The sequence below is a fragment of the Leptopilina heterotoma genome, unplaced genomic scaffold (genome assembly GCF_015476425.1).
Source record: "Leptopilina heterotoma isolate Lh14 unplaced genomic scaffold, ASM1547642v1 Lhet_135, whole genome shotgun sequence".
In the NCBI taxonomy this organism is placed as follows: Eukaryota; Metazoa; Arthropoda; class Insecta; order Hymenoptera; family Figitidae; genus Leptopilina; species Leptopilina heterotoma.
This window is the reverse complement of record NW_025110854.1, coordinates 2,449,329-2,466,925: the sequence shown is the minus strand read 5'-3', so window position 1 is coordinate 2,466,925 and position 17,597 is coordinate 2,449,329. Positions and strand designations below refer to the sequence as shown.

Genomic DNA, 17,597 nt, shown 5'->3' with positions numbered 1-17,597 from the left:
GTTTATAAAAACTAAAAAAATTTACCATAGATTATTGTTTTTTAGTTTATTGTCAAATTTGAAAATTTTAAATAATTAATAAATTATCTATTTTGAATACATTTTAATTATAAACCTTTTTCAACTTTAATTAATTTCCCAAAAATTAAGGAAACGTATTACGCAAACTCCATAGTTAAGGCGGTGGAAGATCCCTATTCAAATTATACATCGAGTTACAATTTTTAGTTCAATCTATTTCTTTTGTTAGTTATTAATAAATAAAGAAGAGATCTTTTATATAATTTTATGATATACTGTAATGATAAAAAATATGTAATTTATTTATCTGACTGATAAAATTGAAGCTACTAGAATTAAATAGGAGGAATGGAATTGAACCGGAAGTCGAGCAGACGACGCTCGCAAAACACTTTCTGTGGGTTAAACTTCCGCAAACGTCGGCTTCTTGTTTCTTTTCCAAGTTGGTTTCAGAAGGCACAGGACATTAGTTTTGTACGGATATAAAATCCGGAAAAATCCAAGAATTCTAGAGGAATCTAGAATTCTTTAAACCTCAGAAATGAGAGCAAAGGTATGAGAAAGATTTTATTTGTAATATTAAATGATATTTATAAACATTTTTCATTTTTTTATGACACTTAGTAAATGTAGTATCAAAATGTTTTTTGTACTCTAACCTCAACATGTTTTTTTTAAGTAAACTATTATAATTATAATTAATCAATATATGAAATTAAAGAGAGTGATTAGTTTAATTATTAACTTTCGGCGTTATTTTTTACTATAACTTTTGAATATTTTCAAACGTTTGTGAGCGTAAACTTGAGAGTGACGTATTGTCATAGCACGTGGTACTTTAAGAAAATTATCATGTTTTACGTTAAACAATAGTAATAATAATTATTTTTTTTTTATTGTTACAGTGGCGTAAGAAGAGGATGCGAAGGCTAAAGCGAAAGAGGAGGAAGATGCGTGCGAGGTCCAAGTAGATGCCAACATTTTTCTTCTGTAAGTAAATAACTGATTTTCTACATATATTTTGACTTTGTAAAAGCCAAAACTTCTATTAATTTAATTTCTTGTTTAGGTACTAATACAGTTTAATGTTGAAATTATTTTCATTTTTAAGTTAAATTTTGACAAATTAAGATTCAATTTTTTTCCATTTTACAGTACTGACATCTATTTTTAAATAAAAATGATGTTCTGCTCACTTATTTGTCATCGTTAAAATTTATAAGTTTCCTGCAAGTTCTAATTTATAAAAATGTAATTTTTGAATAGAGAAAGATTTTGCCTAGAAATTTATCTTTAAAAAATGAGCATGGGCTATTTTTTAATCCTTTTTTTGTTTCATTATTCCTAATTTCTACATTAAAAAAATAATATTAAAAATATGCTTTTTAATTAGGAAATATTTGTCGAATAGGAAAAGCATTGTAAATACGGAAATTGTTTCTGTAAAAAAAAACATTTTCTCATCTTTAATGAGGTTACTTTAGTAAAGTAGAAATTACTTTTTTTTACAGAAACGATTGCCGTATTTGCAATGCTTTGGTCATTAATCAATAAAATTAATCAAAATTTAAAATTACATTTTCAATACTTTTTTAGTGTAAAACTTAAAATGAGAAATTAAATTTACTTTTCGGCTATGTCCACAAAAGGCTCTTTTTGTGTCCTTATGTTGAACAGAACATAAGAACACAATGGATTTCTTATGTTATGTTCAACATAAGAAAAATAACTTTTTTTATGTTTGCAACATAAAAAGGTCTGTTTGTGAACATGTCCTTAAATTATAAATACATTTTATAAGCTATTTTTTTAATAAATATCTATTTTTTGTTTCAGGTAAGGGAATTATTTTACAAAACATCCACCTTCTATAAAGTCACCTGAGAAGAACAGTTATCTCATTCTTATTCCCTACAAGCTATAAAATATCGTTTGTACCAAAAGTGAACTTTTTTTTACAGAAGAACATGTTCAATTTAATAAATTGACCGTGGAAAATAAATGTATATTTCTCTTTTTACGAAAAAACTGGACCTATATTCTCTTCCCACTCATTATAGTTGTAACTTTTGTAATATTTTTATTTTAAAACTAAAATTTATAGTACATTAACATTAATATTTAAAACAGCTGTTATTATTTTCAATAGTACAATAAACATTTTAATATCTAATTTTTAATTTTAAATTCTTTGTTAATAGTTATTTTTTGGACTTAAAAAAATAACCTGAAGTGTTATTCATTTTTTACAAATGCATTCGAGAGGGACTTAACACTTAAGTTTCCTGCTCAGGCGCATTCGTGTATAATGAAAATGCGCCTTGAATATGAAATTATAAACAAAAGACCAAAAGTTAAGGTTAGGATTTGCGGCAATAATGTTCTCCCGCGTGACAAATTTATTATTGTGCACTGGAAAAGGATTATATAAATCATCATATACCTGTTCATGTAGAATAATACAATCAGAACCTCTTTACAAGAAAAGAACATTTTGTAGTAAAAACAAAGACGAGAAGTTAGAGAAACATGAATTTGAAAATGATGATTTGCAACATAACCCCACTTACACAGTCAGTGAAAAATATAAAGTTTTCCGTGATGAAGATGCACCGGTTGTTTTCGATGTAGACGAGGAGAAAACTAAAATAAATCTTGCTGATCTTGAACTTGACGAAGAATTTGTCGATTCTTATGAAGGCTTAAATTTAACGCGTAAGTTGAAATTAATTTACACTTTTTTCTTGTGCCATCCAATGTATTGAAGGTGATGTTTTTATATAAATTGTAGAAATTTTAATTAATTATAATAGTTTTCAATTATTATAATTAATATTTGAGTCGAGAAAATTTTGATGACGCAAATTTTAGGAGGAATCAGTGGTGTTTATGAAATTGAAGATCTACTTGAAGTTTTAAAAAAGGACAATGCAAAAGATATTTTTGTTGCTTCTGTACCACGAGAATTTTCATACGTAGACTATATTGTTGTAGTAACAGGAAAAACACAGAGACACATGTTAGCTCTTGCAACCTTTGTACGCAAAGTTTATAAATTAAAAATGCACAGTGGTGACAGAATTCCAAAACTTGAAGGCGAGAGGTCTAAGGATTGGATAGCTTTAGATTTAGGTATATAATGTAAAAAGTAATTTTTAATAATTTTATAATTGAATTGAATCAAAAATTTATTTAATTTTTTTTTTAAGGAAATATCGTTCTACATGTATTTTCCCAAAAAGCCAGAGAAGTATTTGATTTAGAAAGTTTGTGGTCCGTTGGCGCAAAATATGACGACCAGATCAATTTCCAAGATCCACAGTCGGAGATTTTTGAAAAATACGATGCTTTCCTGAAAGAACTACAGCCAGCTGATGGTTAAATACAAATTGTTTCTTTTCTAATTAAGGTATTTGATTATTAATAAAATAGTTTACAAACAAGTTTCATACTTTCTACATTTTATTATCTCTTATTAGAATTACAAATTTCGGATAATTTTGTTATACTTATGAAAATAAAAATTAACTACATTTTTTCTCATATTTTCAATTTTAGTCTTAAATTATATAAAATATTTCCTTAAATATTGTGACACACTTTTTTAAACAGCTTCCAACAGTATACTAATTAATTAAGAATGATTAAATTCAGTGTCAAGTGGAATTTTCAAGATGTCTACTACTTTATGTCATTTAAATTTGGCGCCGTAATGATTATCTATCATAAAGAAATTTACTACATATTTAAAAAGAAAAATTATTTTCAGTTTAATTTTTTGGAAATTAACGTCCTATTCATAATTCATGAAAACATGAAGTCAATTATTATACAGTAAAGTTTGTAGAGAAGGGAAATGTGAAGATCGCGGAGGCAGAAAGATAGGTTATCTTTTGATTATACTGGTAGTTGGTCAGTGAATATCTGTGACACGAACACACTTCTCCCGTTAACTTTCATCCCCTCTCTCTGTATTATCTGTTTCTCTGTCTCATTCCATTCTTTTTTTCTGTATTATCTTCTAATTGTTACACTTCTAGAAGAGAGAAAAGAGAATCAAAAGAGAAACTGTCCGAACAGTGAGCATTCAACGAGTCAGTCTCAGTGTATGTTTCTTGTTTGAACGAGCGAGTGCTTTTTTTCTTATTATGATTTACATGTATACGGTGTTATCTCTCCTGGCAATAATAAATTATCAATCCGATAAATAGGTATATTTTATTCTTTCAATTTTCGTGACATAATTACGCGTGTGTTCCTCTTTCACAATTTATGTATAGATTAGATATAATTAAGATAAATTGTGTTAATTCCAAAAAAAGAAGAAGTCAATAGTTTGTGATAGTTTGTTACCCAACCCTCACAGTGACTAATGCTTTTTTGTTAAATAACTGTTCTTTTCGAAATTTTCAATTTATCCCTGTGTTATATGATAAATTAAACTCAAAATCCTAATCTAAAATAGTAAATTGCGTTAGGAAAAAAATAAATTCTCTTCGTTTTTATTGAGATTTTAACAGTTCGAAAATGCAGTAATACAGATTCAATTGGCAATTTAGTTCTATTTTCAATTTACAAATACAATAAATAATGAAAGTATAATTTTTTCCCCACAAGGAATGTATTTAATTTGAAAATCGAAAAAGTGATCAGAATGCAAGAATTGGAAAGACTTGATAAAACAAAGATGATCTTGTACTTATATTACTAAAAAGGATATTTTGATATCCTTATTGATGTGATTTAAAAAGGGAAGGGAAATTAGAGGAAAAAGAAGAAAGTGATAAGAGTATTATTCGAAACGAGAAAAATATGACGGAGGAAACAGGATCAATCCATTCGGTATGCCGGGAGAAGCCAACACATTTTCTCAAGATTCCTCTCAAATCAACGGAACAGATTTATTTAATTTTTTTAATTCCAACATTGTTGAGTTGCATTCTATATGTGGTGAATTTTTCCGCGGATTTGGTGGTGGCTATACAACATTTTCGTGAAGGTAATCCAATATGGGGATGCTGTACAATTGCAGTGATTTATTTACCTGCATTAGTGTACTTTATATTGACCGTAACAAGACCCGATTGGTGGATGACCGACGATGATAAAGTAACGAAAGGTGCTTTTGCTTGGTTTGCACTTCAATTGTGCCATTTAATTGCCTTCCCACTCTTTGCACTTTACAGGTAAATATTTTCTTTTTAATTAAAGAAACAAAAACTTTATAATTTTAAATATTTGAATATTTAATTATTTAAATTTTACAACTTTTGTTTCTTCTTCAAGTATTTTATACATTTAATTTCTATTTTTTTCTCTTTTGTATACAAATCGTTATGAAAGTTTGTAGAATTTTTAAAAATTCAACATCAGGAAATAAAAATTTTGCTGTATACAGCTTTACACAATTTCTTCTCGGAAAATTTCTGTGTAATTTCTTTATAATTTTATTTATGTAAATTCAATCAAAAATCGTAATATAAAATTTAATTAAAATTCTTTATACAGTTAATTTTAAAATAGAAACCTTGACCTTTGTATTAAAATTTCTTTTACTTGCTTCTGAGAAGCCTCTCAAGAATTATTCGCTACAAACGTCCTTAAGCTTTAAGTGAATAAATTTAACGTTATCAGCTTTTGATTCATAACTTTAGCCAATAATGAGAACTATTCTTTTAAAGATGATGTATGAGAATAATTGAAATTACTAGAATTAAATTATTATTAGAATTAAAAAAAAACTTTGAAATTTGCAGTGATTATTGAATTATAATAAAATAGTGATTTGAATTTGTAATTATGTTTATAAACTTTGAATTACTAAATTTTTGTTTAAATTGGTTAATTATGAATAATTGAATAATAGAAAAAAGTAGATAAAAATGTACCTATAATTATTTTCTAAAGAAACTTGTCAATTTTTAATCGACCTCACGTTATCGTTTACTCATTGTTATCAGTTTCATTTAATTTCAATTGACACACGTCCTTCTCAGTGAGTCACTTTACATTAACAATTGAGTTGAAATAAAAATTTATTTAATTTTTTCTATCTTACTATTTTTTTCCTCTTTAAATATCCTCTCTGAAGATAAAGAAATAATTACCAATTTCCGGAAAATAGTTTATTAATAGATTCAATTAGTAAATATAAATTAATTTGTAAAAGTTTAATATTTGGGTCTTAAATCATTACTAAAAAATGATAAAATAACATTGGAAACAATATAAATAATAATGTGGCTGATAATTGAATAGATAAAGAATATAATTAATTATTTTTTATAGACTTGAAATTGAAATAAAATTCGATCGATTATTTACCCAATTCTTTTCAGATATGCCGGACTGATAGTTTTAATCGTCGATGCCATCATGCTTTCTGGAATCGAGAGGAAAAAAACTTTAAATTTGGCAGCCGCACCAGCTGCCATGGAACTGTATTTTTTTCTTCAAGCCTGGTTCCAAGCTGCACCGCAAGCAGTCCTTCAAACACATTTACTCTTCAGAGAAAGAGCAATTGCACGATCTCAACAATCTGGTACTTATCTGTCTCTGTATAAATAACTACATTAATTTGGAAAAAAATTAACCGTATTTATAGATATCAGGCCTAGGATAGTATAACTTTTTCGACTTACTTTGATAAAATGCGACTTTCGACTTTTCTTTTACATATTGCAACAAAACATCACTTTTTTGGTATTAAGTGAAACTAATAGGATTTTTGAGCAGTTGTAGTAGATATTTTTTAGAAATAATTAAATTTTAGAAGATTTGAAATTGAAATTTAAAAAAAATTTTAATTCTTGAAGAAAAATAATAAGTATATATTTTAATTGTTTCATTATGACGGTTCAATTATAACAACTATATATTTTAATATTTATTTAATAAAATTATTGAAATTTGAATAATTAAATTGAGAAATTCTGAAAATTAATTATGTTTGGGGCCGTACACAAACTACGTAAGGCATATTTTCAGAAATTTTGACCCCCCCCCCTCCCCCCATCGTAAGACATTTTCTATACATTAGCGCCATTTTTTCTGCTGTTCGCAAGATTTAACTTGACCCCCCCTCCCCCCTTAAGGGCATCCGGGAAAAATTGAGCCCAAAAAGTGTTTTCCCGCGTGTCGTCTCACTCCTAAATAATTAGAGATATTTAGTTCGGATTTATCATGATAATTAGGGGAATTCATGATGATAAAGAATATTCTCGAAATTTGCAAGTAATTTTTGAAATAAATATTGAAAAACGGAATTACAAAAGTTGGATTTTGGGCGAAAGCGAGAGACAATATGGCGGCGAGCACACAGACAAGTGGATCTATGTGTCAGTGGTCAAGGAGGTGGCGCCAATTCTCGGAAGTGGTCGCGAGTTGAACTGAGGGAAATGTATTAACCTCGAATTACTCCACTTTCAATCGTTAATAAAATAATTTCCTCGCAAAATTATTGCAAAAACGGAGAGGGCCGCTCCTCGGAGAGTCTTCCTCTAGCACCCCTCCAAATATGAACCCGAAAGATTTTATCCTCTCAAAATGAGACGTCTATACTGAACCGTTCAAAACCCCCTTTTTCCGTATATTTAAACAATTTTTTTCAATAATTATTTATCAAAATTTCTCTAAAATCCGAGAGGACCGCTGGTCCCAGAGCATTTCTCTATATTTACCAAAAAATCCCGACTCAAAATATTCTTTTCTTTTTAAATGAGATGTCTATCACGAAACCAGTATTATTTCCCGGATGCCCTTAAAGCCTTACGTAGTTTGTGTATGACCCCTTTTCGAAAAGTTTTCATTACAATTATTTTTTGGAAATGATTGAATTCTCTAAAATAATATTAATTGAAACATTTTCTAACAGCAGGGCTGGAACTAGGTCAATGGTTTTTTTGAAGAAAGGTCCGTAAAGTCCGTAATTTGATAGAAAAAGGACGAAAAGTTCGTAAATTGTACGATATAATTTGGAGAATTTTAGACAAATTACAAATTGTTAATGAAATTCAATTATTTTCAAAACTTTTTAAAAAAATTCTTTTCAAAATTTCAATTGTTTTAAAAAAATTTCTTCAATTCAATGATTTTCTATTTTAATAAAATTTTCCAAAAGAATACAATTATTTAAAAAAATGTTAATAAAGTTCTCCGCAGACATTTAATTATTTTCTTAAAATAATAAAAATTTTCCAGGAATTCAATTATTTACTAATTTTTTTTAAATTTCTTCTAAAGAATTAAATTATTTTCATAAATAATAAAATTTTTCAGGGATTCAATTATTTTTGTTAATAAAATTCTTTTTCGGAATTCAATTATTTTTAAAATAATAAAACTCATCGCAGAATTTCAATTATTTTTAATACAATTTTAATCAAAATTCCTCGAAAAATGTAATTTTTCTTAAAAATTTTATTAAAATTCGTCAAACGAATTCAATTATTTAAAAATTTGTTGATAAAATTCTTGATGAGAATTCAATTTTAAGAAACTTTCAATTATTCTAAAAATTATTTATTTTTGTATTTAAACAATTGAATTCTAGTAGAATTTTCTAATAAAAATTTATTTAAAAATTAATTTCAGTTAAAATTTTAGATAATAATTATAAATATTAAAAGCAATATAGCGTGAATTTTCAGAAATAATTGAATTTTGAAATTAATTATTTTGAAAAAGTTTTATTGAATTTTTTTTATATTATTTGAAGTTTTTATTTTCTAATATATATATTTAATCACAACAAAAACATCTTTGATGCAAGTAAAAGATTTTGTGACTGTCCAAACAATGAGTGAAATAGAAGTTTACCAAGTAAAATTCATAATTAAAATTTTAACAATGATTGATTTTAAATATTTTCTCTCCTACACAACTCGAAGTACATATTGCAGTTGAAAAAAACAACCCGGGCTTAGCTGTTGTTCTTCATTGCATTTTGAATTGTAACAAATAAACTTTAACTTCATAATTAACATTCACAAAAAACGAAATCTAATTACTCGTCATAATAAAAAATTTCTATTTCAGCAATTTAAAAATCTTGGCGTCAATAATGCTTCTAACTTGTAATTAATGAAAGTATGAAGTTAAAGTTTATTTGTTACAATTCAAAATGCAATGAAGAACAACATCTAAGCCTGGGTTGTTTTTTTCAACTGCAATATGTACTTCGAGTTGTGTAGGAGAGAAAATATTTAAAATCAATCATTATTAAAATTTTAATTATAAATTTTACTTGGTAAACTTTTATTTCACTCATTGTTTGGACAGTCACAAAATCTTTTACTTGGCGGAACTTTTTGCATCAAATATGTTTTTGTTGTGATTTTAAAACTTTTTGCGTCATCTCAACTTTTTAATAAATGAAATAATTAATTGTAAAAATATTGTGGTCTTTGATCTACTAATTTAAAATAAAATACAATTAAGTTTTAAATAAGAATTTATTTAAGATATGATTCTTTACAGAAATTTTTACATAATAAAGAAATGAAAAAAGAATAGAGGAAAAAAATGATCTTTTGATTAAACTAAAAAAATTTTTTTAAACATAAATTAAAAATTAAAAAATAATGTATTAAAGTTTTTAAAATAAATTTCAAGCTTTCAATCCATAATAATATTTTTAAATATTTTACAAATCTGTTAAGTAGTTTAGTCTCTACGTTTGTATAAATGTCAAAAAATTCAATTTTTTTAAGAAAAACTAAAATCTTTCAAAAAATACTTAATGTATTGAAATTTCATGCAATATATATAGAGATTTTAACCCAATCAATAATATATTCTAGAATATTTTACATATCCATTTAAAATTTTAATCTCTGCGTTCGTCTAAATGTCAAAAAATTCAATTTTTTGAGAAAAATTAAAATTTTTCAAAAAATACGGAGTGTATTAAAATTTCTTGGAATATATATCGAGATTTTAACCCAATCAATAATATTCTAAACTATTTCACATAACCGTTTAGAAGTTTAGTCTCTGCGTTTGTCTAAATGTCAAAAAATTCAATTTTTTTGAGAAAAATCAAAATTTTTAAAAAAATACGAAGTGAATTAAAATTTCCTGCAATATATATCGAGATTTCAACCCAATCAATAACATTCTAGAATATTTTACATATCCGTTTAGAAGTTTCTTCTCTGCGTTTGTCTAAATGTCCAAAAATTCAATTTTTTGAGAAAAATCAAAATTTTAAAAAAAATTTCAAGTATATTAAAATTTCCTGAAATGTATATCGAGATTTTAACCTAATTAATAATATTCTAGAATATTTCAGAAATCCAGTTAGAAGTTTACGCTCCAAGTTTGTCTAAATCTCAAAAAATCGCTATTTTTTCGGTTTTCCTAGCCTAAATTCTATAAAACTATATAAAATATTGAATAAACTTAACATAATTCTTTATTTTCTGATTCTTTATCCAACGAAAAAAGAATGAGCCAAATCGGTTAAGATTTACTCGAGTTATTCAATTTTATCGAAAAACAGCCGATATTTCGAGAATATATAATATTCGCGGTTTTTGCTTTTTACTTGGCGGCGATTCTCTACCGCGAATCTTGATTGAAGAATTTACGAATAATTGACATTTGAAAATTGTCAAAGAACTTTTTCGAAAATTATTCAAAATAATTGATTTAAAGAAGAATTTTAGTTAAAAATTCTTAAAATTCTTTATCGATATCTTCATGTTTTATAGTTATGAAACATTTAATTTATATAATTTTTTAAGTAAAATATTCTCTTATTTGACTCAGACTGGTTATATTTTTGTCAGTAATTGATCCGTAATTTTCCGTTTTTGGTTCGTAAAGTCCGCATTTTTAAATACTTTCACTGGTTCGAGCCCTGTAACAGTTGAAAATTTCTTCAAATATTATTGAAATAAATGTTATATTTTAGAGAATATTATTACAATTAAAAAAAATAATTCTGTTTTTGAAGAAAAATATGAAAAAATGATAAAAAAATAATTGAATTTTACAGAAAGTTAGAATTGATGTTATTATATAAAAAAAGGTAAAAAATTAAAAATCAGGGAAATACAAACGATTTTTTCTGCGCCTTAAAGTCGATTGATCACGGAGTAAACTTTGGATCAATCTGAGCCACTACTTTTTTTTTATGAAATGTAATTAGAAAATGACTAGATCGATTGCCATTGAGCTTATTTTGAGATATACTTAAGAATAAATAGAAATAGTTTACACGAAATCATATTTTTTTCAGAAATGTTTTGTGGCACGAATTGACCCAGTGACTCCAAGAGTTAAAGGAGAACTTTAATCCCTTCTTTATTATTTTTCTAATCTTTCTTTCTCAAGTTAAAAGAAAATTTATTTTTAAAAGCTTTATGAGTTTTTACTAACTAATATGAAGCTCTCACATTTACAGAGACTGTTCAAATTCTCTGCATTCTCGTTTCCATTGGAGTAATGGCTATGAAAACAATGTCTTTCCAAAGATATGAGAGCCAACGTGTGAATGGCAGAAAATTACCTTGGGCATTGTGGCTAAAAAAATACAGAATTCAAGTGAGTTATTTTTCTCAATTATCTCCTTCATTTTTCTAAAAAACTTGATAATTACATTTTACTTCTTTCCCGAAAAAATATTGACTATCTTTTAAATACTTGCTCTTTAGGAATTAAACAGTTTCGAGGAAAAAGCTCCATTACACGCAGCATCGCCTTCATCTGTAACCAAAGAGTTGAATCCATCTATCGCTGAAAATTCAACGCAATCAAACGATGAAAATTCAAATAGAAGATCAGAATCGCGTGTTGTATTGGAGAGACAAATTTCAACGACACCACCGCTTCCGCCAAAAAATGCGCCCCTAATTCCGCCACCGACACCATTGCGAAGAATAACATCGTTCACGCCAATTCCAGTACCCGATATGCCAGCCCCACCGCGGCCTGATTCACTTGTTCAGGAATCGTCAGAGTCAACAGTAATGAGAGCACAAGAATTGGATGAGAAGCCATCCGAACGTCTCTCAACATTAATTATACCAAAACGAATTCAATCGACGAAGGGTCTTGATGAAGATGACGCTGTGGGGAAATGCGTCTCATGTTTATGGTGGTTCCTCTTCATATTACCTCGAGTCATTTCAATAGCAATATTCTTCGAATCATTTCCATTCTATTTATTGGGCTTTTTATCCCTTCACTATGCACTGATGCTCGCCTATTTATTTTATTACGCAAAATATCAAGATGCAACGACAATATTCGTCAATTTATGGTTGGGATTAGTTTATATTTTCAGTATGATCGAGTATAGAATTAAATTTAAATACGCCGACAAATGGATAGCGTCATATTGTACATTTGTCATGCTACAGAATGCAGCTTTGACAATTGTTTGGTTCTATTATGGCGAGTGGACTGGTTTTTGGTATACGTACGCATTTTCACTAACATTCATCAGTATGGGTCTTTGTATTTCGTCCTCGGTTGTCTATCACACTTTACTTAAGCCCGGAAAACGAAGAGTGTACGCTAGTTAAATAAAAAAAATAAGTGTACACCAAAGAGAGAAAAATAATTCTGAAAATCCGAATTAAACACTTGACACTCATTTTTTGAAAAAAGAAATACTTAATGGCAAACAAATTAATTGTACCCAAGTGCAATATATTTTTAATTCAGAAATGAATTTTCTAAAATAGTCAAGTATTTAAATAATTTCAGAAGTGATTTTTCGGTGTATTTTGTGAAACGTGAATATTTCAAAAAAAAGAACGATTTAAATGAATGTCTGATTTTTCTGTGTAGTTTTTGATACTGTAAGAAATGACTGAATGGAATAAGTGTTAAATATAAAAAATATTAACTGCAATCAAGAGGAAAAATTGCCAAAAAGGAATTAAAATTATTTTGTAGTAATTAAATCTACAAAAAAAAAAATGAGAAAATGAACGAAATTAAAAAATCTCGGTTATAAAATATATTTTGTATTTAATTTTAAAAAAATTAATTTAACGATTCCAAGTAGAATAAGCAAAATTATTGTTAAACTTTAAAAAGAAAATTCAATGAAATTGAAAATAAATCCTAATGAATTTTTTTAGGAACTTACAAGTCTGAATTTCTGTGTTCTTTTTTTGTCATTCAGTCTTTACATCATGTATTTATTACAATCATCGTTCTTATAGTAAAATCTATCCTTTATTCTATAATATACAATAGAAAATGGACTACCTTTACAAATGGCAATTTCCGATAACTTATTGTACTATTAACAATGACTCCATTTGAACTTGTATCTCAGCGTGTTGTCATTTTTTTTTATCCTTTTTTTTCTTTTCTTTTAAAAAATACGTATTTATACATCACATAATTCTCGAAATCGTCTTTCGTATCTTGTACTTAGTGCAAAAGAAAAGTGTTTACAGTCATTAATCTTTAGAATAATAGGGTAAGTAATATTTACAATCTTAAAAGACCTTTATGCTCTTTACATTATCGAATAATATAGTATTATACGAACTTATTAATTTATCTACGTCACTAAATACACAATTTCAATAAAATGTGTATTTCGTGTTTGAAATCAATGACTTTATAATTATATACGTACTGAGAGAAAAAGCTTTGATTAGATGTTTTAAGGAACTTGGAAGTTATATTTTGCTTAAGTGAATTTTTTTCATTAAAGAATAGAATTCTTTCGAACAGGTTTAAAAATAATAATAAAAAAATACAAAATATACCAAAAATGTATTTTAAATACATTTAAATTGCTCCAAAGATTTTTGGTGGCTCTGATCGATATTTTTTTCTATTCTACATAGAATAGTATTTAATAGAAAAAAAAATTCATAATGAAATTGTTTATACAGAAAAGTTACTGTGAACTTTTAAATTTCGTTGTAAATAAATTTCTTATACGAAACTTCTATCTTTCATTTTATTAAACCCTAATTCAAGAAAGTATTTCTATTGCAAAAAAAGAAATTTTGACTTTTAATAAAGTTGACACTTTTAATAAGTAAATTTATGACACTTACGTAAGAATGTGACTAAATAAATGCGAATTTTCTTTTTTTTTTCTTATGGCCATTAATTTCCTTTTAGTAATTTCAAGTCCTTGCATTTTCATTTCAGTTTTCTCCTCATTTAATTTTTTCACAAGGTAATGATTATTAAATTTTCTGTACAATTATCGCCATGGTGACAATAATTATTTTCAAACGTGTATATTTGAGTCTCGATGTAAATTACCGAGTTGTGCTTCAAAGAGAATATCGTTAAGAAGCTTCTCGGCAATTATTCTTTGGTCGAGCCGCATGTTTCGCAATTTCGCAGCCACATTCCTACCGATTGCATCAAATTCGTCTTCAATCACAAGTGAATTATTGTGTGAAACTTTCATTACTTCGCTCGATTCAGGTTCCTCTGATCTTCGCCTACGAATTATTGACGGTTCTGTCCATTCTTGTGTTTGTTCAAAATTTTGTGCCTCCTCATTCACTTGCTGACAGTCTTCCTGTAAATTCAAGCATACGATATTAATTACAGAAATACAATTTTTAGTTTAGTTTTTTTTCATTAAATTACCATTTTATAGTATTTTCGATATCCACGTTTCGCCCTGACAATCTCTGGACAACGTTCCGCTGATAAATCAATATAAATTACAGCCGGTCTTCTTTGATTCGATTTGCATTTGATTTTATCAACCATAAATGGATGTACTCTCTGAAATATAAAAAAATTTTGAAAATTAATTAATCAGGCTTCACAGTGCCCCTAAAAAGTATTTTAGGGGAAATAGGGGACTTTTAGGGAACCATAAAAAATTGGTTAAATAAAGATAAAAATATAATTTATTTGTACAGGGTTGCCGCAAAAATTTAACTTTATTTTTCCCTGATTTCCAAACACAACTTTGACTTTTTCCCTGGCCCTAAAGAATATTCTGATTCACTCTAAAAATTATTACATACTCAAAAAAATGATTTATTAAATTTACTTACAAATTTCTTATAAATATTTAATCATTTTTTTTCATTGGAATTAAGATGATCAAAATTTTTAAATTCAAATCTTTTCAAATTGAACAACTCATAAGAATATTATTATAAAACATAAATATGACCGACTGACAAAATCATTAGTTTATTATTATAAGAATAATGTTACTGTAATTTCTTCAAAATTATTTGTATCATTTCAATTCAATTAAAATTTTCTAGAATTTTTAACTAAAATTCTACTTTAAATCAATAACATTAATTATTATTCAATTAAACTTTTTCAAAAAAATTAATTCTACAGAATTGTTAGTTAAAAGTACGAAAAACAATAATTTAATGCTACGAGAAATCAATTATTTAAATACAAAAATAAATAATATTGAATGTTGCTTAAAAAAAAAAATTTTTACAAAACCACTATTTGCGATCATTGCATTTAAAATTTCGTCCATTTTTGTCGTTTAATATTATTCTAACACTTTAAACACATAAAAAAAAATTTTTAAATTTTTAAATTTTCATTTGTTCCGTGTTATCCGAGTTTTCGATTATCCGAGGCACCTCTTCCCCACATTACCTCGGATAATCGAGGTTCTACTGTAATTTATTTTATGAGGAGAATTTTTTTGGTTATCAAGATAATTGAATTCTTTTGCAGAATTATTTAAGAATTATTGAAAATAATTGATTTCCTGCGACGAATTAAAAAATATTTATGAAAATAATTTTCAAAACAAAAGTTTCCAATTGAAACTGTCAACGTCACTTTGCTAAATTTGGGGTGAATTCATCATTAAAAGATAAAAGAAAAAAATAGGGGAAATTTTGAAAATAGGGTACGTTTAGGGGCCAAAATTAAAAAAAGGGGACTTTTGGGGAAATAGGGGACAGACTGTGAAGCCTGATTAATTGATTTACACGAAAAAAATGCACTCGAAAAATAACTTGAGAAGTAAATACAACACTCATTAATTGAAAAAAAGAATTAGGAAACAAATTATAATTTCGAAACAATAGTCTTTTTGAATCTTAATATTAGATATTAAGGCATTCCATTCAATTTACTAGATAACGTTGAAAATCTATAAAAAGATATTAAGATAATACAATGGATACTCAAATGTAAATAACGAGTCCATTAAATATAATTAAATTTGAAATTATTAAAGAACTTAATAATTCTGTGATTAGGATAGTTAAGAATACAAAGTGTTAAAAAAAGCACAATTGTTCATTTACTAAATTTGAACAGTAATTTACTTACTTTTATGTGACTAAGAAAATTGCCAGTGGACTTGAGATTTCCATTCAAGAGTTTTTGACATTGCAAACATCGAACTGTGACATTAGTGTCTTCCAATCTAATAACAGAGAAGAATTCACCGTCTAATATTGCGGGAAGTCGAACCGGGGTGAGTGTCATGTGTTGTTGAGCGTTTTGTACTAGAGGAGCTTGATTTTGTATATGCTGTGTTTGTTGCGGTGGAATTGTTCCAGAATCATGATTCTCCTGATTATCAATTTGTCCCTGTTGAGTTGTTGTATTAACTGTTTGGGCTATTTCTTGTTGTTGATTTGTCTCAATCATACATGAATCGAAACTCTCAATCTTGGTATCGTACCTCTGCTGGGAATAATTGTCCATTGTTCCTCTAAAAATGTGTTTATTTTTTATTTTATCTCTTGATTGTAAAAAAATATTTTAACAATATTAAGTGCACTATTTTCACAGTTAAATTAATTTTCATTGCATATCACAAATTTTTTCATTTTTCGTCAATTTTTTTTTTTAACGAAAAAACAACATAAAACATGACTGTTTATCTTTACCCCTTTCCCAGCAGCAGTTCCAAGATAAGCTGTCAGATAAGAAGACTTTGCGGCTTGTCTAGATCAGATAGTAGATGATCACCGATTGGATAATTGACAAAATATGTAATTTTCCGAGGGAATTCAGTATGAATTTAACAAATGGTTTTAAAACAAAATTCACTGTAATTGTAATACTTTGTTTTTGTTCCAGGCAATGACGTATCGCGTCCTTTTAACCTTTTGTCTTTTTGGGCCTTCACAAAATACGTTGAAAAAGGCAATAATTTATTTATTTTGATTACAACCGAGTTTTCGAAAATTTTTTGTTTATAAATTTTTATATCAATAACAAAAGGAATTATAAGTATATCCACTTTGTACAAAGTAGATATTTTAAAGAAAAAAGGTGAAACGTAATATTAATTATAATCTTATAGTTTAAATGACATAAACACTTTTAACAATTAAAATTCTTTGTTAAATAAATGTCATTTTTTTCTTTTTAGAAAAAAGTTTTTTAATAAACCATCTCTGATGAGAGAAGTAAAGACACTAATGTTAATCCACAGGCTGCCTGGGATTTTCTAGAACCAATCAAAATGCACGGTAAGTTATATTACGATTTTCTATTAGTGGACAAGACTTGTCCAATTATAAAAATGCGCCTTATTTTTTAAAAACTACAATTGGTTTCTCTGTACGAGAGGCGCTTATCTTATTAAATTTATAATCAATGATATAATATACAACAAAACTTGTTCC

At 27.0% G+C, this 17,597-nt stretch overlaps 3 protein-coding genes and 1 long non-coding RNA gene across 6 annotated transcripts; 3 read left to right on the top strand and 1 right to left on the bottom strand.

The window, feature by feature from the left end:
• Positions 1-412: 412 nt before the first annotated feature.
• Positions 413-2,023, top strand: LOC122497673. Its single transcript, XR_006301149.1, has 3 exons — positions 413-574; positions 927-1,011; positions 1,858-2,023. It is a non-coding gene; the product is annotated as an uncharacterized LOC122497673 (long non-coding RNA).
• A 332-nt stretch (positions 2,024-2,355) lies between these two features.
• LOC122497672 lies at positions 2,356-3,464 on the top strand. The gene is made up of 3 exons (XM_043604920.1): positions 2,356-2,736; positions 2,893-3,153; positions 3,231-3,464. Exons 1-3 carry the CDS (start codon positions 2,400-2,402, stop codon positions 3,401-3,403), a joined length of 771 nt encoding a protein of 256 aa, XP_043460855.1. The 5' UTR covers positions 2,356-2,399; the 3' UTR covers positions 3,404-3,464.
• Positions 3,465-3,849: 385 nt separating this feature from the next.
• LOC122497670 lies at positions 3,850-12,992 on the top strand. 2 transcript variants are annotated; one of them, XM_043604916.1, is made up of 5 exons: positions 3,850-4,232; positions 4,639-5,207; positions 6,360-6,562; positions 11,414-11,568; positions 11,679-12,992. In XM_043604916.1, the coding sequence occupies exons 2-5, from the start codon at positions 4,834-4,836 to the stop codon at positions 12,549-12,551; spliced, it is 1,605 nt and encodes a 534-aa protein (XP_043460851.1). In that variant the 5' UTR covers positions 3,850-4,232; positions 4,639-4,833; the 3' UTR covers positions 12,552-12,992. The 2 variants fall into 2 exon arrangements, with proteins under 2 accessions (XP_043460851.1, XP_043460852.1); XM_043604917.1 differs by having other exon boundaries at positions 3,858-5,207; positions 11,429-11,568; positions 11,679-12,991.
• Positions 12,993-13,085: 93 nt separating this feature from the next.
• Positions 13,086-17,297, bottom strand: LOC122497671. 2 transcript variants are annotated; one of them, XM_043604918.1, is made up of 4 exons: positions 16,854-17,296; positions 16,288-16,675; positions 14,605-14,745; positions 13,086-14,533 (listed from the first exon to the last, which is right to left on the bottom strand). In XM_043604918.1, the coding sequence occupies exons 2-4, from the start codon at positions 16,666-16,668 to the stop codon at positions 14,234-14,236; spliced, it is 822 nt and encodes a 273-aa protein (XP_043460853.1). In that variant the 5' UTR covers positions 16,669-16,675; positions 16,854-17,296; the 3' UTR covers positions 13,086-14,233. The 2 variants fall into 2 exon arrangements, with proteins under 2 accessions (XP_043460853.1, XP_043460854.1); XM_043604919.1 differs by having other exon boundaries at positions 16,288-17,297.
• Between the last annotated feature and the right edge of the window lie 300 nt (positions 17,298-17,597).

Excerpts from the sequence above, each read along its gene's own strand:
- LOC122497670 (XM_043604916.1), top strand. The coding sequence starts at position 4,834 with ATGACGGAGGAAACAGGATCAATCCATTCGGTATGCCGGGAGAAGCCA. Across the intron at positions 5,208-6,359 it reads CCACTCTTTGCACTTTACAG|ATATGCCGGACTGATAGTTT; the intron begins GTAAATATTTTC and ends AATTCTTTTCAG. Across the intron at positions 11,569-11,678 it reads TAAAAAAATACAGAATTCAA|GAATTAAACAGTTTCGAGGA; the intron begins GTGAGTTATTTT and ends CTTGCTCTTTAG.
- LOC122497671 (XM_043604919.1), bottom strand. The coding sequence starts at position 16,668 with ATGGACAATTATTCCCAGCAGAGGTACGATACCAAGATTGAGAGTTTC. Across the intron at positions 14,746-16,287 it reads ATTTTCTTAGTCACATAAAA|AGAGTACATCCATTTATGGT; the intron begins GTAAGTAAATTA and ends TTTATATTTCAG. Across the intron at positions 14,534-14,604 it reads ATCGAAAATACTATAAAATG|GAAGACTGTCAGCAAGTGAA; the intron begins GTAATTTAATGA and ends TTGAATTTACAG.
- LOC122497672 (XM_043604920.1), top strand. The coding sequence starts at position 2,400 with ATGTTCTCCCGCGTGACAAATTTATTATTGTGCACTGGAAAAGGATTA. Across the intron at positions 2,737-2,892 it reads TGAAGGCTTAAATTTAACGC|GAGGAATCAGTGGTGTTTAT; the intron begins GTAAGTTGAAAT and ends CGCAAATTTTAG. Across the intron at positions 3,154-3,230 it reads TTGGATAGCTTTAGATTTAG|GAAATATCGTTCTACATGTA; the intron begins GTATATAATGTA and ends TTTTTTTTTAAG.